The 25,022-nt window shown below is 37.0% G+C and overlaps 1 protein-coding gene across 5 annotated transcripts in view; it reads right to left on the bottom strand.

Moving 5' to 3' along the window:
* The window catches only part of CWC27 (CWC27 spliceosome associated cyclophilin), a 247,734-nt gene that overhangs the window by 220,137 nt on the left and 2,575 nt on the right, over positions 1-25,022 (bottom strand). For all 5 annotated transcript variants that reach the window (XM_055421991.2, XM_055421990.2, XM_088827727.1 and 2 more), the window contains 5 exons: positions 16,324-16,420; positions 6,149-6,261; positions 2,407-2,550; positions 883-981; positions 141-244 (listed from right to left, as the gene is read on the bottom strand). In XM_055421991.2, coding sequence (XP_055277966.1) covers positions 141-244; positions 883-981; positions 2,407-2,550; positions 6,149-6,261; positions 16,324-16,420 — 557 coding nt within the window. The remainder of the gene's footprint in view (positions 1-140; positions 245-882; positions 982-2,406; positions 2,551-6,148; positions 6,262-16,323; positions 16,421-25,022) is intronic.

The following is a 25,022-nucleotide window of genomic DNA, read 5'->3' as shown; positions in this document are numbered from 1 at the left end:
CAGATAATTTAGACATATATCCTGGTCCACACTGGCCTCCCCCTAATTACTAAACAATTATTACAGAAGAAAACAAAGTGAACTAAATAAATCAGTGTTGCTTTTCAAGTTGAGGAAAAAAATCTTTGTACTCTGATTACTTTGTGCCTTTGGGTTTCAATTTCTTTACTTCCTCCTCTGGTTTCTCTTTTTTCGGCTTTTTTATTTCTCTTGGAATGATGTCATCAAAAGGATTAAATAAAACCTATGAAAAGACATATTTTGAAGATATTACTCAGTTTTTTTAATTTCACAAAAAATTAAAACCAATATTTAATTATGGTGCCATCAGTGTCTATAATTTCTCCTCATAGAACCACTATAATGATATATATACTTCCACTTACATGGCCTCATTGGATTCTCCCAGTAATCCAACGTGGTATTAAGGAAAAAATGTTTTCTACTTATTTAACAAAAGGGAAAGACATTCAAGAAAACAATATACAGTTAGAGAGACAAACTTGGGTATTTTTTTTTAAACTCAGGTATTCTGACTCCAAATCAAATGTTCTCAGGCATTTGAGAACATTGTCTTCTCAATGAAGGATCGCTCTTAAATTACCAAAGACAACATTTCACTGAGCTAAGTAAACCTAATTCATCCAGCTTTGCACTATGGAGTTTTTCATTCACTGGATTATCAGCTTAAGTTTCATCCTCGAATTCAAAATCTTCCATTAAAAAAATTCTTAATCAGAAACTGTAACTAAATTATAGAGCTAAAATACAAGCTGTGATGTTAATTTAGTATAAAGCCTTCATCTGATAACTGAACACAAATATTCAATTTCTTTTAAGTGATAATTAAAGTAATATATCTCATAATGATCATGCTCATACCTCACAACTTCTTATTTTATGTGGATTTCGTGGTCTTTCTTCATCATCAATGTCTACTTCTGTCAGGCGTAGCATGTTATATACTGTATCCCCTGTAACCTATCAAATAAAAAAGGAAATTTAATTGAAAATTATTAAAATTCATTCTTTGAAATCAGGGATGACTTTTGAAAATATTTTAAAAATAATTAAAAAGGCATTTCATATTGTTATATAAGATTATATGCATTAAACAGTGAAAATAAAGCAACATAATCCTAAGGGGAAAAGGTTTAACAAACTTTAATTCCTCAATAAGATTTTTGGGAAATTTCCTATATATACCTAATGGCAGTTTTTATTAAAAATGCCAAGTAACTTCCTTCTGAATGACTATGTTTTGTTCAAACATTATAAACAAATTTAGACTTTAGAAGAGGGGAGAACAAGCAAATAATAAAAACAATGTGGTGAGTGCTTTGAAGACATTATGTTTAATCCTCAAAACACCCTAAAAGTAGGTACTATCATTATCTTTCTTCTCTAGATAAGAAAATTGATGCTGAAAGAAGTTGTAGATCCGACAGTGACGGCCTTTCTGACTTCTAACTACTATGCTATACTTTGCCTCTACTGTGTGAGTTATATAACATTGGTTGTAAACAATGGTGCAGAAGGACAACCTAAATATCATTTTATTAAATACTAATTTTTTTAAATAACAGGAAAGAAAATCCATGAATGTCAGACAACCTGTGCTGGAGTGGCTCAAAAGTATTAAGCAACAATACTGCATTGCATGTTTTTGGCATGACTCCTTTCATTCAATACTTAAAAATCTAAAATAATACCAGCTTTCTAGTTGTGCTGTTTGTTTTTTTCCTTTTCATCAGCACAAAATCTAGCTTTGTCTGGGATATGCGGAAACCGTTCTAATTGAACCAGCAGAGGGAGCTGATACACTAATGATGCCTAACATGCCTAACACTTAAGGCATCTGAGAACACATTCCTGAAAACGGACAAGCATGAGAAAAAAAAAAAACTTTCAGAATCCCTTTAAAAGAAAACTACTGAAAATTTTATGGAAGTGACAATCTCTGACATGCTGTTAAATGTCAGCAGGATTAAATAGGTACTATTCAAAGTAATATTTCAGGTAAGCAGTTTAAATGTTAACACAACTTCCACTTTAAACTGAAGGGAATTCATTATTAACAAAATAAATTTTAAACTACTAAATGTTATTACCTAAATGTCTTTCTAAAAACATTAAAACGTATCAGCTGAGTGACACAGTGGTTAATAATAACAATTAAAACAATATTAGAAAAAATAAAAATTTTAAGTTAAAAATCAGTTACTTGCCTGAAATACACACAGAAAACTTCAGGTGGCCCCTCACAGCTCATTATAACAGGAATATGAAGCATTTCACCATTTTTAGAAGTAATAAATAAATATCCTAGGGAATATTTTTATGAAGGCAGTTGTTAGGTAAGTTGATCGCATACCTCATAGAAGCCTAAGATAACTGGATACAAACCTTTCCAAAGATGGTGTGCTTATTGTTAAGTTCATCAGCTCGACCCAGGGTAAAGAAAAACTGGCTGCCATTATCGTGAGGGCCAGCATTTGCCATGGCAACCAATCCTCTTCGATTAAAACGCAACCGTGAGTGGAATTCATCCTGAAGCATTAGTTAAAAAAAAAAAAAGATTTAGTGAATGTCCTCAGTTATAAGGCCCTTCATATTTCAGCTAACGAACAAGGTCCCACACAACTTTAACTGATTTTCACATACAATCAAATCCAATATCTACAGTTCCTTCAATCTACTAATCTTGACTTTACTCACCTGTGTCTTCTAAATATACTCAAACACAAATTTTTTGTGGAAAGTTGCCTACTTACACTGAGGAAGGGTACCAAGGGGAATGGATTTCTGAGACATTTCCCTATTCTTCTCATCCCTCAAACCCATCTAAGCTTTCAGTTCAGTTCAGTCACTCAGTCGTGTCTGACTCTTTGCGACCCCATGAATCACAGCACGCCAGGCCTCCCTGTCCATCACCAACTCCCAGAGTTCACTCAAACTCATGTCCATCCAGTCGGTGATGCCATCCAGCCATCTCATTCTCTGTCGTCCCCTTCTCCCGCCCCCAATCCTTCCCAGCATCAGAGTCTTTTCCAGTGAGTCAACTCGTCGCATGAGGTGGCCAAAGTATTGGAGTTTCAGCTTCAACATCAGTCCTTCCAATGAACACCCAGGACTGATCTTCCTTTAGGATGGACTGGTTGGATCTCCTTGCAGTCCAAGGGACTCTCAAGAGTCTTCTCCAACACCACAGTTCAAAAGCATTAATTCTTCAGCGCTCACCAGTCCAACTCTCACATCCATAGAGGACTACTGGAAAAATCACAGCCTTGACTAGATGGACCTTTGTTGACAAAGTAATGTCTCTGCTTTTTAATATTCTGTCTAGGTTGGTCATAACTTTCCTTCCAAGCTTTCAGAACCATCTACTTCTTTTTTCTCCAGGATAACTACTTTTGAGTCATTATAGAGGCTTCAATGGGCTTCCCTTGTGGCTCAGTTGGTAAAGAATCTGCCTGCAATGAAGAAGACCCCAGTTCGATTCCTGGGTTGGGAAGATCCGCTGGAGAAGGGAAAGGCTACCCACTCCATATTCTGGCCTGGAGAATTCCACAGACTGTATAGACTACGGGGTCAGAAAGAGTCAGACATGACTGAGTGACTTTCACTTTAAAAAATAGGCCACATTATATAATCTGAATTAATTGTAAGGACTTCCCTTGTGGCTTAGCTGGTAAAATATCCACCTGCAATGCAGGAGACCTGGCTTGGTCCCTTGGGTTGTGAAGGTCCTCTGGAGAAAGGAACGGCCACCCACTCCAGTATTTTGGCCTGGAGAATTCCACAGACTGACAGTCCATGGGGTTGCAAAGAGTTGGACATGACTGAAACTTTCACTTCACTTCAGAAGCTTCAACTATTCTCTTCTCGATTCTTTTCTGAATGTCATGAAAAAACTGTTATTGTTTTTTAACTCAAGGAAGCTAGTGTGATTGTGTTAGGTGCTTTACTATGCTTTTTAAAGTTTTAAGTTCAAATTTCTTTGAACTGGCACTGGTTCCATTTGCCAGTTTTCAAAAAAGCAGGCAAGTCATTCTAAGGTGGTTTTCTTGCCAGGGTAGGGCTACCTAACATTAACAGCAGTCTCTTAGTTAATAGAAGACCTGATACTAGACTCACTTACAATATAGACATGTTTTATAATCAATGCTTTTCAGAAAGAAAGTTCTTTTCCTTTAATAAATTCTTCTCAAGAGATCTAAACTCAAAAGATCGTAACTCTGTACACTGTATTAAAAATGACCTAACTGAAAAGTTTACCAGGCTTCCCTGGTGGCTCAGTGGTAAAGAATCCACCTGCCAATGAAGGAGACATAGGCTTGATCCCTGGTCCCAGGAAATTCCACATGCCATGTAGCAACTAAGCCGGTGGGCCACAACTACTGCACCTGCACTCTGGAGCCTGGCTACTGCAACTACTGAACCCAGGCACTGAAAGGAAGATAGCCCCCACTCACCACAACTAGAGAAAAGCCCACACAGCAGCGAAGACCCAGCATAGCCCAAATGAAAGAAAAGCAATTTAAAATTTTACCAACATAACTGTATTACCTGAATAAAATAAGCAAAAATCTCAGTTTATAAAGGAATTATCACAAAGAGCTATTCTGTTAACCAAATGATAAAGGAATGCTTCCTACCAGATGGAGGCTCTAAAATAATAATATATCTCAATTTTGTAAAATATAAAATAGTCTAACAGTGACATTTGAGATTTTTTAAACTATTTCACATGCTCTAAAGGCCATTATCATATGAAAATTAAAGCAAACAGTTCAAATATTTTTCTCAAGAGTCATATAGTAGTCCAGTATAAAATTAAAGGAAATTCCAGACACTCTATCCTTTTAGTATAAATGTGAATTTTTAAAAAATTCACATATTTTAAGAGCTACTGATGTTTACTAATAGAACATAATATTGATACCATAAGACTGATAAATAACCCAGTTTTTAGCTTTTACTTGAACCTACCATTATCCTTAATATCTTAAATATGACATTAACTTTTAGATCTATGTTGGCAGTTAACAAAGCATTGACTTATTCTTGATTAAAACTTACATCCTTTACTAACATTTTTTATGTTGCTTCTTTCTTCTATTTCCCTGTGTTATGGCATGCATTTTGTGATTTCTTATTAAGGCATGCAGTTTGTGCTACAAAGGTCTACTGTGTACAGGTTAAAATGAATTCTGCTCTGGACTGAATTAAGTCCTCCTGGAGTTCATGTTGACACTCTAACCTCCAATGTGCCTGTACTGAAGAGGAAAAGACACCAAAACGCTCTCTCTCCAGAATGTGAAGATGCAGTAAGAAGGCAGCCATTTGCAAGCCAGCAAGAGAGCCTTCACAGGTGGTGAATGCTAGTACCCTGCTCTCAGACTTCTTAGCCTCCAGAACTGTGAGAAATAAATTCCTACTGTTTAAACCACCCAGTCAGAAGTACTTTGTTATAGTGGCTCAAGTAAATTAATATAAATTCTCTTGTTAAAATGTTTTAAAATCAGATGGTATATGCAATGTTCTAGAAATGTTTCGGAGAAGGCAATGGCAACCCACTTCAGTACTCTTGCCTGGAAAATCTCATGGACGGAGGAGCCTGGTAGGCTGCAGTTCATGGGGTCGCTAAGAGTTGGACACAACTGAGCGACTTCACTTTCTCTTTTCCCTTTCATGCACTGGAGAGGAAATGGCAACCTCCAGTGTTCTTGCCTGGAGAATCCCAGGGACGGTGGAGCCTGGTGGGCTGCCGTCTATGGGGTCGCATAGAGTCGGACACGACTGAAGCGACTTAGCAGCAGCAGCAAAAATGTTTTACATGTGCAAAGTTACAGAGATCAGACAGTCAGATATCAGGAAAAATGTTATACAGTCTTTTCTCTGATTCACATTATTCTCATTATCACCTTTAGCTCCACCTGAATTCAATCTAGCATAAAACTCTGTGATAAGACAACTTAGAAAGAAAGCTTAATGGGATAAGTGCTGCACTTATTCTGTATAATCCTAAATATGTTATAGACCCAATTTTGTGTACTAATGTAAAATGCATTTTCTTCCGGGGCTCAATCATTTCAATTGAGCAATTCAAACTGACTTGAAAATAAATTGTAAAATTCAATCTCACCTTGAATGGGACTCCATAGATAGATTCTCCACCAGTCCCTGTGCCAGTAGGATCTCCCCCTTGAACTATAAAGCCAGGCACAACTCTATGAAATATGGTGTTGTCATAATATGCTGGAAGAAAATAAAAAAGAATTTATCGTTCTTTGTTATTTCAGCATTAGTATAAAGAAATGCGACAAATTTCTGAATGCTAATCTTGTGTCCTGCTACCCTGCTGAGATGATTTATCAGTTCTAATAGTTTTTGTGTGGCGTCTTTGGGGTTTTCTACATAGAGTATCATGCCATCTGCATATAATGACAATTTTACCTCTTCCTTTCCAATCTGGATAATTTTATTTATTTTGCTTGTCTAACTGTTATGGCTAGGACTTCTAATACTATGTTGAATAAAATTGATAAGAGTGGGTATCCTTGTCTTGTTCCGAATTTTAGCAAGAAGGCTTTCAGTTTTTCACCATTGAGTATTATGCTGACTGTGGGTTTCTTACAAGTAGCTTTTATTATGGTGACATATTTCCCATCATACCCATTTTGGTGAGAGTTTTTATCATGAATTAATACTGAATTCTATCAAATGTTTTACTGAGATGACCATGCGGTTTTTGTTAAAATCACATCAAAAAATAAAATACCTAGGAATAAACCTGACCAAGGAGGTGAAAGACCTATACACTGAGAACTATAAAACACTGATAAAGGAAATCAGAAATGATTCAAAGGAGATATCCCACACTTGTAGGTTAGAAGAATTAACATTGTTAAAGTGGCCATACTGCCCAAACCAATCTAAACATTTAATGAGATCCCTATCAAATTATCTATGACACTTTTCATGAAACTAGATCAAGTAATGGCAAGCCACTCCAGTACTATTGCCTAGAAAATCCCATGGATGGAGGAGCCTGGTAGGCTGCAGTCCGTGGGGTTGCTAAGGGTCGGACACGACTGAGTGACTTTACTTTCACTTTTCACTTTCACACATTGGAGAAGGAAATGGCAACCCACTCCAGTGTTCTTGCCTGGAGAATCCCAGGGACGGGGGAGCCTGGTGGGCTTCCGTCTATGGGGTCGCACAGAGTCGGACACAACTGAAGTGACTTAGCAGCAGCAGCAGCAGCAGATCAAGTAATCCTAAATTTATACAGAAACACAAGAGACCCCGAAATGCCAAAGCAATCCTGAGGAAAAAGAACAAAGGTAGAACCATAACTATCTCAGGCTTCAGATAATACTTCAAAATTACAGTAATCAAAACGTGGTGTTAGCGCAAAAACAGACATATAGATCAACGGAATGGAACAGAGGGCCCAGAAGTAAATCCACACACTGTGGTCAATTATCTTCAACAAAGGAGGCAAGAATAAACAATGCAGAAAAGACAGTCTCTTCAGAGTGGTATTAGGAAAGCTGAACAGCTGCATATAAATCAATGAACTTAGAAAACAAACTCAAAATGGCTTAAAGACTTAAATATAAGACATCATGCAATGGAACTCATAGAAGAGAACATAAGCAAAAGTCTGACATAAATCCTAACAATGCTTTCATAGGTCAGTCTCCCAAAACAAACAAAAATACAAGCAAAAGTAAACAAATAGGACCTGGTCACACTTATAAGCTTTTCCACAGCAAAGGAAACTATAAACAAGATGAAAAGACAACCAACAGAATGAGACAGAATATTTGCAAAAGATGAGACTGACAAGGGATTAAGTTAAAAAATATACAAACAGTTCGTACAGCTTAATAGAATTGAACAACCGAATCAAAAATTGGGCATAAGATGTAAATAAACATTTCTTCAAAGAAGACATACAAATGGCCAGCGAACACATAAAAGGAAACGCAACATCACTAATTATTAGAGAAATGCAAATCAAAACCATAATGAGGTATCACATCACACTGGTCAGAACGGCCATCATCAAAAAGTCTACAAACAATAAATGGGTTTAAATGTAAATGTAATAAATAAGAGAGTGTAGAGAAAAGGAAACCCTCTCACACTGTTGATGGAAATGTAAACTGGTGCAGCCACTATGGAGACCAGTATGGAGGTTCCTTAAAAAAAACTAAAAATAGAGTTACCATGTGATCCAGCAAAACCACTCGTGGACATATATCCAGAAAAGACAAAAACTCTAATTTGAAAAGATACACACAACCCCAATATTCATACAGCATTATTCACAATAGCAAAGACATGGTGTCCATTGACACCTAAGTGTCCATCGACAACCTAAGTGTCCATCGACAGATGAATGGGTAAAGAAGATGTGGCAGATAGATAGATAAAGCAATATATATACGCACATATATCAATGAATGAAATATTTCAATCAAAGAATGAAATAATGCTAATTGCAGCAACACGAATGGACTAAAGATTATCATATTAAGTGACGTCAGAGAAAGACAAATATCGTATGTTATCACTTACATGGAGAATCTAAAAAATGACACAGATGAACTAATTTACAAAACGGAAATAGACTAGCAGATGTAGAAAACAAACCTATGGTTACCAAAGGGAAAAGGGGGTGGAGGAAGGATAAATTAAGAGTTTGGGGACGTCCCTGGTGGCCTAGTGGTTGAGAATCTGCCAATGCAGGGGACATGAGTTCAATACCTAATCTGGGAAGATCCTACATGCCATGGGGCATGCACCACAACTACTGAGCCTGTGCTCTGGAGCCCACAAGCTACAACAAGCGAAGCTGATGCACTTCACAAAAGAGAAGCCACTGCAATGAGAAGCCTACACACTGCAACTAGAAAGCGGCCCCTGTTTGCCTCAACCGGAGAAAGCCCACACACAGCAACAAAGACCCAGCACGGCCAAAACTCAATTGATTTGAAAAAAGAGCTTGGGATTAGCAGATACAAGCTACTATACAAAAAAGAAACAACAAGATCAATGGATAACACAGGACAGTATTCAGTATCCTGCAATAACCTATAATGGAAAAGAATCTGAATCTATTTCAGTTCAGTTCAGTTCAGTCGCTAAGTCGTGTCCGACTCTCCGCGACCCCATGAATCACAGCACGCCAGGCCTCCCTGTCCATCACCAACTCCCGGAGTTCACTCAAACTCATGTTCACAGAGTCAGTGATGCCATCCAGCCATCTCATTCTCCGTCGTCCCCTTCTCTTCCCGCCCCCAACCTTTCCCAGCTGAATCTATTTACCTATATCTAAATCACTTTGCTGTACATCTGAAACTAATATACTTTAATAAAATGAAAATTTATCAATGCCTAAAACTAAGTGTATCTATAGTTAGAGTTAACACAACTGGTCACAAGACGTTTTTTCCCCAGAATGTTAAATAGGCTACTAAACCAAAATCTTTTCTTCCCTACTTACTATAAAATACCTAACACAGTTTCTACAGAAACCATAGTATTGGTTGTTTTGTATCTACTTTTCGAGGATTCTCTCAAACTCTGGATACAATTTTCAAAATAAAAATTGAAGAGGTTTTGGTATAGATCTGTGGTTCTCAACTAGGGGTAGGAGGAGCAGCAATTTTTCTCTGCAGCACATATTTGTCAATGTCTGGAAATTTCTGGCTGTCACACATGGGAGATGTTACTGGCATTTAGTAGGGAAAGGCCAGGGATACTTGTAAACATCCTACAAGGCACAAAAAATCCCCACAACAAAGAATTACTAGCCCCAAATATCAACAATGCTGGAGATTGAGAAACCTTCATAAATACCCTATTTCTTAATTCTCCCTCATCTCCCCACAGAAAATTAACTTATACAAACACTATACAAATCCAAAACATATCAAAATTACTCACTGATTATAGGTCTGGCACCATCAGTGCACCCTTCTCAAGACACAGTAAATAAATAAAATGAGTAATCAACACAATATAATTGAGTCATTGGAAAAGACTCTGATGCTGGGAAAGATTGAGGGCAGGAGGAGAAGGGGCAACAGAGCATAATATGATTGGATGACATCACTAATTAAGTGGACATGAGTTTGAGCAAGCTCTGGGAGTTGGTGCTGGACAGGGAAGCCTGGTGTGCTGCAGTCCATGGGGTCTCAATGAGATGGACATGACTGAGTGAACAACAAATTAGACTCTCATTAAGTTTGCTAAATGACTGAAGAAATTATTTGTATTTATATACAATACACTAATAAACATACAAGAGAGATCATATATGATCCCTTAATTGATTGAGTTAGAGTCAATTTATTGAGTGTAGTTATAATTTAATCACATGCTGATGACTGCAAAACAGAGACGGAAAGAGTACAGTTCCATAGAGACTTTACTGAGCTGCAGAACTTCTTGACCCCAGATTTCTTATCAAAGAGAATGACAAATGTCTCCATTAATTAAATCATTTGAGTTGAGTCTTCTATTACGTGAAACTGAACCAACCCAACTCATTCAACAACACTTATCAAGTGCCTACTGTGAACCAGGCACTATACTGATACAATTATTGACATAATCCATAAAATACCAATTATATGAGTACTCTGTGACACTTTATTAGCCAAAACATGACTATGGTTTATCATAATTCATAAAATACTATAATACTGTGGCTTGTTCACAGGCACCCTCATAATTTTGCACATGAGCAAGCTATAACTGGAAATAAAACTCACATTTAAAAAAAGTAACCTGTAATCTAACAAGTGTATCCAATTTGGAGGATGGATTGGAAGAAATAGAAAGGAAAATTAACTGATTTTTTTCCCCAATCCAGTCTCTGAGTGAAGATTTGTTGCACTACATTCCTAAGAACTCCCAAGTACAGATAAGTTCTTTTTGGCTACAAACAGAAATTGTAAAAACCAAGAAGTCTAAAAGTATTTCTTCTGTATTCCTAAGTAACCATTTACTCTGATTAACAATGTATATTGCACTTAGGAATTGTAAGTCTTGCCTCTCCTTGGCTGTAACCTGAAAACTCAATTTTCTTTAAAAAAAAAAACAAAACTGAGATATAACTGATGTACAAGATTACATTAGTTTCAGATGTACAACACAGGGATTCAATATTTGCATATATTGTGAAATGTTCACAGACAATAAATCTAGTTAACATCCATCAACACAGTTACAATTTTTCTTGTGCTGAGAACTTGTAAGATATACTCTTTTAACAACTTCCAAATATGCAATAACTATAGTCAACATGCTGCACATATAATTTTCTAATTATGAAACCAACAATATAAATTACTTATAGTGCTATTCTGAAGATTAAATAATATGGAGGCAACCGATAAATTTTCAAGTTCAACACAAATGTGAGATCAAGATTTAATATTTCCTCTTAAATTCTACAAATCCATATTTATATTTGAATATAAAACATACCCCAGTCTACATCCAAAAATAAAAATAATCCATTATGCACATAATATGTAAGCAACAGTTTCTAGCACATGATCAGATTTACTTTTTCAAAGGATCATTTAAACTCCAGTAAGTTACAAAGCTGGATAGAGAGCAACTGTTGTCCAATCAAAACACAACTATGGCTTATCTGGAGACACACAGATTCAAGAATTCTCTAGAACAGGATCTATTAAGACTCTGCAATCTATTTGAGATGACGGAAGAGGGAAATAAAAGAGGTCTTTATTGTGTTTTCAAATTTTTAAAATTACCCATCTTTCCTTTTCATATTTCCTATTAAGTCTTTCAGTGATGTTGGATTTTAACTTTAAACTTTTCTTTATTTTCCTAATTATATTCTTGTCAGATAAATGATATTATAACATTATATATATTGAGTATAAATTTTCTATAGTTTCTCTACACATTAATTTTGTATTCTATCATGCCTAACATTCCAAATTTTCACATAATTTCTATATCCATTATTTCTACTTCCTTGTAACTTATTAATAATCACTGTTGAACTGTGTCTGCCTATCCACCTGCCAAAGCAGGAGACTTAAGAGACACAGGGTTCAATCCCTGAATCAGGAAGATTCCCCGGAGTAGAACACGGCAACTCACTCCAATATTTTTGCTTAGAGAATCTCGTAGACAGAAGAGCTTGGTGCCTATGGTCCATAGGGATGCAAAGAGTCAGACATGACTGAAGTAACTCAGCATGCATGAATGCATATTTAACTATGCACTTATAGCTTATCATGTGCTATAAAAGATCTTGCTGTTTGCAATGTTTCACGTCCTTCTTAAATGTTTATGTATCATTCAATTAGCATTTTGAAGAGGTTTTACTCTTTCATTATGTGTGTTCATAATATCCTCCTGAATTTTCTCCACTACTGAAAAAAGCAATTTACACGTATCTCAAATAGAAAATGAAGTTTCTATTTGGATGCTGAGTCTGCTATTGTCATTAAGTTTTGTATTTCTGGCTATAACAATGTATGGAAATAACAACATATTCTGACTAGTTATATTTCTGCTCAAGCACATATAGGAATTAATATTGCATTTTAAAATCATGTATATGCGTCTGTTTTAGAATTTTTTTGTGTGTTTACTTCTGCAAATATTATCATTAATAACTTTTTATTTAAAACTCCTTTATGAGCTCTCTATTTTAGCCTCGGGTTTTTTTAAACAAATAGTTTTGTAAAGATGTTTCTTTTAATCTCTTACTATATACTTAAATGTTTGTAACTTCTAAAGAATTTTAAACTCTTGCTAAAGGAGGAAGTGGACAAAAGATAACTGATGAAGCATGGACACTGAGGAGGCATGGCTGAAGTAAAATTTCAAGAGTTCACAGTCACATAAAGTACGGAAGGTTTGGTTTTCCTATTGACTTCTCTTTTTACTCCCCACTTTGCTTTTCAAACCTAAAATTTTATTTCTTCCTCATTTTTCAGAAGAATTAATCAAATTATCAAAGATAACAAGCTTCCCTTCTCTTCTTCTTTAACCTACTTTTTAAACTGGTAATTTTTAAAAATTTTCACTCATTAAAAAAAAATTGTTTTTGGTAACACCACACGACATGTGGGATCTCAGTTCCTCAACCAGCAATCAAAACCGCACCCCCTGCATTGGAAGGGCGGATCTTAACCACTGGCTCACCAGGGAATCCCAGTAACATTTTCACTCATTTTTGAGTGTTCACCTAACTATCCTGCAAAGATCTGAAATCCAAGATTAAGTCTGTGTAACTGTAAATCTTCTGTTTTCATAAAGACTAAAAACTACCCCCAGACACAGAAAGACAAATAGTTAATTTTTTCACTTTTGTGTGGAATCTAAAATAAAGTTCAATTCATGGAAACAGAGAATAGAATGATGGTTGCCAGAGGCTGGGAGGGATGGGGAAAATTGGGAGATGATGGTCAAAAAGATACAAATTTTCAATTATAAGGTGAGTAGGTTCTGGGGATCCAGTGCACAGCATGGTGATTACTGTACACTAGAAATTTTTATTAGTAGTATTGTGTATACTAGAAATGTGTACATATCATATTCTCACCACATACACACACACAAAAAGGTAACTATGCGAGGTAACAGATATGTTACATGATTACGGTAATCACTTCACAATGTATACATATATTATCACATTGTACACTATTTTAAAAAATCATGTTGTACAACTTAAATATATACAATTTTTGCCAATCATACCTCAATAAAATTGAAGGAAAAAAATAAGAACTTCTCTTTAGCTGTGAACACCATTTTAGCTGAAGGCTGTATCTGAGGCTGTGCTCCCACTAGCTCGCATGTTCATTTGCTCTTTAATTTTGGAAACCATGGCTTTTTTTTTTAAATATTGATATGACCATTATAAGATCTAGAAATATTGTGACTTGTTTAAATCATATAAGCAGAGAATTAAAATGAGGCCCTCTGAACTAAATTTTTAAAACCTTGACTTTATTCATTTAGGAGCATCTTTATTTAATTAGTTTTCTCAAGTTTCTTGTTAACCTTTGTAATAATTCTATTTCTCACCTTTTCAGTTAAAGGAATTGCTCTAGTTATTTTTTATTATTTTCCTTGTCTTTTTTCTTTCTACTTGTATTCTCATAAATAGGGAAATAATTTTATTGATGTTGTGATTAAGTTTCATCATCACCTAACTTAAATACCTTATTTCTTCTTTCATTGTTATATTATATCAAGATGTTTTCTGTTTCTTCTATTCACCTGGTCATGGATTATAATTTACCATTTATGCTTTCTAATGTTTTTATACTTTCACTCCTCTGTAACATTTGAGCTTAATATTCTTCAAACTTCTTTCCAGAAAAAAAATCTGACTTTTCTGTGTCTACTGTGTTTCTCAGCTCTGCAGACAGTTATTTGAGGCTTCTCTGACTGAACTACCTGTCTGACTCAATTTCCTTCCTGCCTGCCATAGTAATTATTAATAATGGTCTTTACAGATGTCTTATTTTCTCCTTTTCTTTTTCATCAGCTCAATTTTTCTTTTCTTTTTTGAGGCACTGAAGGAGGTTGTTTTGTTTTATGGTTTTTATCTGGATATTTTTATTCTTTAAATCTTCCACTGGTAATTTTCTCTCCAATTATCTATTTGGAGAGCTCTCACTGCATCCTACTACTGGTTATTCTGTATTTTCTTTCACATCTTGCTTTAGACTCAGAGCGCTGCTTTCTGATACCTTGATTAACCTTCTCTTTTCCTAAAAATCAGATATAATTTAGGACCATGATTTGCCACCACTGGGGATATCTGAAACTACACGCAATGTATACTGAAAGTCAACATGTTACAAATGTTAGGGATGTTTAGCTCTAAAAGGGAATATTCTAGAGGGGAAAACACCCAAGTGAATGTAATTCTGTAAAGTTTGTTAAAAATAAAGATAGTCACTTTATTACTCAAATCTAAGAGTTACTAGTGACATTGATAACATCATCACTGAACGTTGGATGGAAGGCTTTATGGAGCAAACAAAATTTTTAATAGACATGAAAAAGTGGATTTGGAATTCCCTGGTAATCCAGTGGTTAGGATTTGGCACTTTCACTACTGGGGTCCCAGGTTTTACCCCGGCCCTGGTCAAGGAGCTAACATCCCACAAGCCATACCACATGGCCAAAAAACAAAAGAACAAGTGGGTTAACTTGAACAGAAAAAGAAGGGAAGAGAAAGCATTTCAAAAAGGCATGTGAGGATATGAGAAGATTTCAGGAAATGAGGTTATGAGTGGAAATGGGAAGGACCTGCTCAGGAAATAAAGGTAAGAGACAACTAAACCACATGGTTATTCAGTGCAATGAAAAATGAAGTTGGGAAACTAGGAAGCCAAGCTGCCTGAGGATTTAACTACCAGATGAATTAAATGTGAGGGTAAACAGATCAACGATAAGAAAATGGAAGACGAGGTAAGAGGCAATTACAATCACATGGGTAACAGTTAAGGCTTTCTGGGGAAGAAACTGGTAAATTGGGTTTTATACTATTTGAGTTGTAGCTGACAAGAAGATTTGAGTAGAAAAGTCCACTAGGCAATCAGATATGTAAATTAGAGTTCAAAGGAGGAGAAATGGTTGGAATTCTACATTTGATAGTTACATGGTTGGGAGTTAGCTCAACTCCTGCAACGCAGGAGACCCCAGTTCGATTCCTGGGTAGGGAAGATCTGCTGGAGAAGGGATAGGCTACCCACTCCAATATTCTTGGGCTTCCCTTGTGACTCAGCTGGTAAACAATCTGCCAGCAATGCAGGAGACCTGGGTTTGATCCCTGGGTTGGGAAGATCCCCTGGAGAAGGGAAAGGCTACCCACTCCAGTATTCTTGCCTGGAGAATTCCATTGACTATACAGCCCAGGGGGTCACAAAGAGTTGGACATAACTGAGTGACTTTCACAACTTTCACTTTCACTGGTTGGAAGTAACAATTGAAGAAAAAAGATAATACAGAACTAAAAGCATCTTAGGGAGTTCCCACTTTTAGAGGATGAAAGAAGTGAGATAAATTTCTCTGTTAAAGATGCAGAGATTTACTGACTGGTGGCAGGGGGGTGGAGGGATTTTTATCTCCTCTCTCAATTTCCTGACACACAGCTCAAACCCACATTACTTATATCAATTGTAATCATTCATTACCACTATTTAACAGGAGTCTTCAATGTTGTGGGAAAATACACTGTAATTTTTAAATTAACAAAATTTCTTTTACAGAATAAAATTCAAGAATTATGATTACCTTCCAAACAAAGTTGGATGAAATTTCTGCATGCTTTAGGAGCTTCTTTTGACCACAACTCTATATCAATATCTCCAGCTGTAGTTTTCAATAAAACCTGTAGAAAGCATATAAAATCATTATCATTTTGCTTCATAATGAGTTTACTGGATGCTCAACATAAAGTATTCACTACTGAATTTGCTCCTTGGAAGGAAAGTTATGACCAACCTTGATAGTATATTAAAAAGCAGAGACATTACTTTGCCAACCAAGGTCCGTCTAGTCAAGGCAATGGTTTTTCCTGTGGTCATGTATGGATGTGAGAGTTGGACTGTGAAGAAGGCTGATCGCCGAAGAATCAATGCTTTTGAACTGTGGTGCTGGAGAAGACTCTTGAGAGTCCCTTGGACTGCAAGGAGATCCAACCAGTCCATTCTAAAGGAGATCAGTCCTGGATGTTCATTGGAGGGACTGATGCTAAAGCTGAAACTGCAATAATTTGGCCACCTCATGCGAGGAGTTGACTCACTGGAAAAGACTCTGATGCTGGGAAAGGTTGGGGGCGGGAGGAGAAGGGGACGACGGAGAATGAGATGGCTGGATGGCATCACCGACTCTGTGGACATGAGTTTGAGTGAACTCCGGGAGTTGGTGATGGATAGGGAGGCCTGGCGTGCTGTGATTCATGGGGTCGCGGAGAGTCGGACACGACTGAGCGACTGAACTGAACTGAATTTTCAATTTTTTTAAAACAAAAAATGAGAAACTTTGGTTTCTGTTTTTATACTCAAAAACTTCAAATAATCAGTACAAGTTACTTATTTCTATCTTTTAAATACTATTTTCAGAAATAATTTATGCTTTAAGGAAAAAATAGCACAAATATTTTTTAATCACAGAAACAACTGCATTCATTTAAAAATCAATACTGCAAACCTGCTTTAAAAGTTTTCCACATCATTTCTTCCAATAAAATTGGTAGAGCAAATTAAGACATTAAAGAACAATGATCCCATGAAACTGCAGCACTATAAGACAATTTAATAATTATCTTTTAACATATGAACAGTTGACCTCTTCATTCACAATCATGCCATTACTAATTTACACTGGAACATTCTTAATCCAGTTCTGGGTTGTATATTAGGGATCAAACCTGTGTCTCCTACACTGGCAGGCAGATTCTTTACCACTGAGCCACTTAAAATTACTATCTACAGTAAATGAAATCCTTTGATAGTCTCCTTTCCACAGCTCATGAAGGCAGTTACTCCTCGGTGCAAGCAGCCATCTTGCAGGAACCAAGATCCCCACTGAGTCCACAGGAAGAAACCGCTTATAAGAGTCTTATTAATAACCACAAACAATCAAAAAGAATAGAAAGCTCTAAATCTGAACACCCTGGCATGGCTGAATCCAACTGCTCTAGTATCACCTCCCCCACACACCCAGCCCTCAGTGTACCAAAGCAGAAGAGTCCACTCTCAATCGGTGATTAATGGTCCATGACATATGACCATCACCATCACTTTTGCTACAACCGCCTTTCAGTTTCTGCTTCAGAAGCCCAAATTGCATCACCGACTCGATGGACATGAGTTTGAGTGAACTCTGGGAGTTGGTGATGGACAGGGAGGCCTGGTGTGCTGTGATTCATGGGGTCGCAAAGAGTCGGACACGACTGAGCGACTGAACTGAACTGTATTTATATAACATTGATGAATGTATTGTATCTTTTGGGGCTTTTACCGGCTACATAGTTCTCTTATAAATATGTACCTCGGGGTGGAGGAAGAGACAATATCTATACTGTGGTAGACTTTAAAATGGTTTTCTTAACCCTTAAAGAAATAAAAAAGAACCAAAGTACTAATGTGCATGATTTTCTCAATCCTTTACACTTTCTCTACAAAAAGAAGGGGACATTTGTTGAGTGCCTCCCATGTGCCAGCTTCAGTGCCAGACACTTTACATATCCTATCTCACTTAATCCTCATCTGCAAGGTAGGTATCATTATTCTTATTTTACTTATGAAGAATCAGAGACTCAGATAAAGTCAATTTATCCAGGGTCTACAGTGAACACACTTAAACCAAAGGCTATCTAATGCAAAGCCAATGCTTCTTCTATCTCACGATACTGCCTCCACAAAGTCTTCCATAAATTCCATACTATGCTGAAAAAAAAAAGTCCATCAAATTCGAGGGACCATCGCATGTTGCAAAATAAATCTCCAAGTTACCCTGGTCACAAATGATTTGAGTAGAGAACAGAGTCTAAGTCAAAAGCACTCATATACTGCTTTGCATATGAGCATATTCAGGCATACCTCTGAGACATCACAGGTTTGGTTTCACACAACTACAACAAAGCAAACACTGCAAAAAAGTGAGTCGCGTGAAACGTTTGGTTCCTCAGAGCACAGAAGCTACGTTTACTCTACACTGTACACGACAGCATTACGTCTGAAAGGACAAAGCATAAACCTTAACTTTAAAATACTTTATTATTAAAAACTACCGATCCACATGTAAGCCTTTAGCAAATCATAACCTTTTCACTGGTGGAGGGCTTAAAATGTTGCAGGAATTACCCAAATGTGACCCAAAGACACAAAGTGAACAAATGCTGTTGGAAAAATGCTAAGAGGCTTGCTCTTATATGGATAAGTGCATCACTTTGCTGTATACCTGAAACTAACAACACTGTACATCAAGTATACTTCAGTTAAAAAAAAAAAAAAAGAATAACTGAACAACCAATGGCTCATTGAAGAAATCAAAGGGAAAAAAAATACCTAGGGACATGAACACCACATACCAAACCTTATGGGGTACAACAAAAGTGTTTTTAAGAGAGAAGGTCATAGCAACATGGGCCAAACTCAAGAAACAAGACAATCTATAACAATCTAACTTTACACCTAGATGAACTAGAAAAAGAGGAACAAATGAAGTCAAAAGTTAGTGGAAGAAAGGAAATAATAAAGAACACAGTATAAATAAATGAAATAGAGACTAAAAAACAATAGAAAAGATCAATGAAGCTAACAGCTAGCTCTTTGAAAAGATAAACAAAAGTGACAAAACTTTAGCCACACACACAAAGAAAGAGGGCTCAAATAAATAAAATCAGAAATGAAAAAGAAATTACAACTGATACCATACAAATACAAAGGAACAAAGAGATACTCTGAACAATTATATGCCAACAAATTGGACAACCTACGAAAAAAATGGATAAACTCCTAAAAACATACAATCTTCCATGACTGAATCATGAAAAAATAGAAAAATAGACAGATTACTAGTAAGGAGATCGAATCAGTAATCAAAAACTGCCAACAAACAAAAGCACAGGATCAGATGGCTTCACTGACGAATTCTACCAAACATTCAAAGACTAAATATCTATCCTTTTTAAACTCATTTTACAAAGCTAGCATTACCCTGATACCACAACCAAAGACACCACAAAACAAGAAATTACTAGAGCTAATCAACGAATAAAGTTGCAGGATGTAAAATCAACATACAGAAATCCCTTGCATTCCTATACACTAATAATGAGAAAACAGAGAAATTAAGGAAACAATTCCATTCACCATTGCAACAAAAAGAATAAAATACTTAGGAATAAATCTACCTAAGGAAACAAAAGACCTATATGTAGAAAACTATAAAACATTCATGAAAGAAATCAAAGATGACACAGATGGAGAAATATACCATGTTCATGGGCAGGAAGAATCAATATAGTGAAAATGAGTATACTATCCAAAGCAATCCATAGATTCAATGCAATCCTTATCAAGCTACCAATGGTGTTTTTCATAGAACTAGAACAAATAATTTCACAATTTGTATGCAAATACAAAAAACCTCGAATAGCCAAAGCAATCTTGACAAAGAAGAATGGAACTGGAGGAGTCAACCTGCCTGACTTCAGACTATACTACAAAGCTACAGTCATCAAGACAGTATGGTACTGGCACAAAGACAGATATATAGATGAACAGAACAAAATAGAAAGCCCAGAGATAAATCCACGCACCTATGGACACCGTATCTGTGACAAAGGAGGCAAGAATATACAATGGAGAAATGACAGTCTCTTTAACAAGTGGTGTTGGGAAAACTGGTCAACCACTTGTAAAAGAATGAAACTAGAACACTTCCTAACACCATACACAAAAATAAACTCAAAATGGGTTAAAGATCTAAATGTAAGACCAGAAATTATAAAACTCCTAGAGGAAAACATAGGCAAAACACTCTCTGACATAAATCACAGCAGGATCCTCCATGACCCACCTCCCAGAGTAATGGAAATAAAAGCAAAAATAAACAAATGGGACCTAATTAAACTTAAAAGCTTTTGCACAATGAAGGAAACTATAAGCAAAGTGAAAAGACAGCCTTCAGAATGGGAGAAAATAATAGCAAACGAAGCAACTGACAAAGAATTAACCTCCAAAATATACAAGCAACTCCTGCAGCTCAATTCCAGAAAAATAAACGACCCAATCAAAAAATGGGCCAAAGAACTAAACAGACATTTCTCCAAAGAAGACATACAGATGGCTAACAAACACAGGAAAAGATGCTCAACATCCCTCATAATCAGAGAAATACAATCAAAACCACAATGAGCTACCATCTCATGCCAGTCAGAATGTCTGCTATCCAAGTCTATAAACAATAAATGCTGCAGAGGGCGCAGAGAAAAGGGAACCCTCTTACACTGTTGGTGGGAATGCAAACTAGTACAGCCACTACGGAGAACAGCGTGGAGATTCCTTAAACAACTGGAAATAGAACTGCTGTATGACCCAGCAATCGCACTCCTGGGCATACACACCGAGGAAACCAGAATTGAAAGAAACACATGTACCCCAATGTTCATCACAGCACTGTTTACAATAACCAGGACACGGAAGCAACCTAGATGTCAATCTGCAGACGAATGGATAAGAAAGCTACATATACACAATGGGATATTACTCAGCCATTAAAAAGAATGCATTTAATCAGTTCTAACGAGGTGGATGAAACTGGAACCTATTATACAGAGTGAAGTAAGTCAGAAAGAAAAACACCATATAGTATACTAACGCATATATATGGGATTTAGAAAGATAGTATCGATGACCCTATATGCGAGACAGCAAAAGAGACATAGATGTAAAGAACTCTGTTCCAAAAGAACAGAGTCTTTTGGACTTGGTGGGAGAGGGCAAGGGTGGGATAATTTGAGAGGGTAGCATTGAAACATGTGTATTATCATATGTGAAACAGATCGCCCGTCCAGGTTCAATGCATGAGACAGGATGCTCAGGACTGGTGCCCTGGGATGACCCTGGCATCGGACCAGGAGGGACGTGGGAGGGGGGTTCTGGATGGAGAACACAGGTTCACCTGAGGCTGATTCATGTTGATGTATGGCAAAAAACACTACATTATTGTACAGTAACTAGCTTCCAATTAAAATAAATAAATTAGAAAAAAAACACAACAACAACAAAAATAAAGGCCAGAAAGTAAAACAAAAACAAAAAAAAGTCCATATTACCCAAATAATCTATACATTTAGTGTTCCGTTCCGTTTAGTCGCTCAGTCGTGTCTGACTCTTTGTGACCCCGTGGACTGTAGCCTACCAGGCTTCTCCGTCCATGGGACTCTCCAGGCAAGAACACTGGAGTGGGTTACCATTTCCTTCTCGAGGGGATCTTCCTGACCCAGGGATCGAACCCGGGTCTCCCGCATTGCAGGCAGACGCTTTAACCTCTGAGCCACCAGGGAAGCCCAATACATTTAGTGTAATCCCTATCAAAACTCCAATGGCATTTTTCACTAGAACAAATAATCCTAAAATTTATATGGAACCACAAAAGACCCCAAATGGACAAAGAGACCTTGAGAAAGAATAACAAACCCAGAGGTATCATGCTCTCTGATTTCAAACTATACTACAAAACTACAGCAATCAAAACAGAATGGTATTGGTATAAAAAGCAGAGGCATAGATCAATGGATCAGAATAGAAAGCTCAGAAATAAGACCACACTTACATGGTTAATTAGTTTACCATGGAGGCAAGAATGCATAATGGGGATAGGATACTCTCTTCAATAATCTATCCTGGGAAAACTGAACAGCTGCAAGTAAAAGAGTGAAACTGGACCACTATCATATACCATATATAAAAATAAACTCAAAATGGACTCAAGACTTGAATGCAAAATCTGAAACCATAAATATTCCAGAATAAAAGATAGGCAGGAAATGCCTTTGGTACTGGTCTTAGCAAATTGCTTTTTTTTTTTTTTTATCAGATTTCAAACCCTAGGGCAACGAAAGAAAAAATAACCAAAAAGGATGATATGAACTAACAAGCTTCTACACAGCAAAGGAAACCATCCACAAAATGAAAACAATTCAGTAGGTTATACTGAATTGGGAGAAGATACTTGCACATCATATATCTGATAAAGGGTTAATCTCCAAAATATAAAGAGAACTTATATAACATATGTAACAAAAAAATCTGTTTGGAAACCACAGATAAGGATCTGAATACACATTTTTTCCAAAGAAGACATACAGATGGGCAACAGACACATGAAAAGATGCTCAAAATCACTAATCATAAGGTAAATGCAAATCAAAACTACAGTGAGGTATCACCTCACACCCAACAGAATGGTTATTATTAAAAAGAAAAGACATAACCACTCCAGTACTCTTGCCTAGAAAATCCCATGGGTGGAGGAGCCTGGTAGGCTGCAGTCCGTGGGGTCGCTAAGGGTCGGACACAACTGAGCAACTTCACTTTCACTTTTCACTTTCACACAATGGAGAAGGAAATGGCAACCCACTCCAGTGTTCTTGCCTGGAGAATCCCAGGGACGGGGAAGCCTGTTGGGCTTCCGTCTCTGGGGTCACACAGAGTCGGACACAACTGAAGTGACTTAGCAGCAGCAGCAGCAGCAAAGATATGGAAGAAGGGAACATCTGTGAACTGTTGGTGGGAATATAAATTGGCACAGCCACTATGGAAAACACTGTGGAGGTTACTCAAAAAATTAAAAATGAACTACCATACTAACCAGCAATTCTATTTTTGAGTATTTATCCGAAGAAAAAGAAGACACTAACTAGAAAAGATACATGCGCCCCTACATTCATGGCAGCATTATTTACAAAAGCTAGCAAAGTAATGCTCAAAATTCTGACTGGCTTCTCTTGAAGCCAGACTTCAACAGTGAGTGAATCAAGAACTTCCAGATGGTCAAGCTAGATTTAGAAAAGGCACAGGAACCAGATATCGAATTGCCAACATCCATTGGATCATTGAAAAAGCAAGAGAGTTCAGAAAAACACCTACTTCTGCTTCGTTGATTATGCTAAAGCCTTTGACTATGTGGATCACACACATCAAGACTGCCAGGAGAAGAATCAATGACCTCAGATATGTAGATGACCACCCTTAGGGCAGAAAGCAAAGAAGAACTAAACAGCCTCTTGATGATAGTGAGAGAGAAGAGTGAAAACGCTGGCTTAAAACTCAACATTCAAAAAATGAAGATCATGGCATCTGGTCCCATCACTTCCTGGCAAATTGAATGGGAAACAACGGAAATAGTGAGAGACTCTTGGGCTCCAAAATCACTGCAGATGGTGACTGCAGCCATGAAATTAAAAGACGCTTGCTCTTGAAAGAAAAGTTATGATCAACCTAGACAGCACATTAAAAAGCAGAGGCATTACTTTGTTGACAAAGGTTTGTCTAGTCAAAGCTATGGTTCTTTCAGTAGTCACATATGGATGTGAGAGTTGGAGTATAAAGAAAGTTGAGTGCCAAAGAACTGATGCTTTTGAACTGTGATGTTGGAGAAGACTCTTGAGAGACTGCAAGGAGATCCAACCAGTCAGTCCTAAAGGAAATCAGTCCTGAATATTCATTGGAAGGGCTGATGCTGAAGCTGAAGCTCCAATACTTTGGCCACCTGATGTGAAGAACTGACTCAGTGGAAAAGACCCTGATGCTGGGAAAGACTGAAGGTGGGAGGAGAAGGGGATGACAGGATGAGATGGTTGGATGTCATCACCAACTCGATGGACATGAGTTTGAGCAAGTTTTTGGAGTTGGTGATGGACAGCGAAGCCCGGTATGCGGTAGTCCATGGGGTCGCAAAGAGTCGGACACAACTGAGAGACTGAACTGAATATATGGAAACAACTTAAGTGTCCACTAATGGATGAGTATAAAGAAGACACACACCAGAATACTACTCAGCCATAAAAAAGAAAGTAATATTGCCATGTGCCACAACATGGATAGAGCTTTAAGAGTATTATGCTAAATGAACTAAGTCTGATACAGAAAGATAAATAGCACAGGAGTCCATTTACATGTGGACTCTGAAACAGAAACAAACAAAACCCAGACTCTTGGATACAGAAAATAGTCTGGTGGTTGCCAGAGGTGAGAAACAGGGAAAATGGGTGGGAGGTGAGGGGTAGAATAGATGAAGGGAATCAAGAGGTACAAACAGCCAGTTGCGTAATAAATAAGTCACAGAGATGAAAAGTATAGCATAGAGAATACAGTCAATAAAACAGCATTAACTTTGTATGCTGACAAGTGGTAACTAGACTTATTGGTGACCATTTTGTAATGTTTCAAATGCTAAATCATGCTGCACACATGAAA

The sequence above is a fragment of the Moschus berezovskii genome, chromosome 18 (genome assembly GCF_049115385.1).
Source record: "Moschus berezovskii isolate FMDL1 chromosome 18, NW_MosBer_1.0, whole genome shotgun sequence".
Classification (NCBI taxonomy): domain Eukaryota; kingdom Metazoa; phylum Chordata; class Mammalia; order Artiodactyla; family Moschidae; genus Moschus; species Moschus berezovskii.
This window is presented reverse-complemented; position numbering and strand designations above follow the sequence as displayed.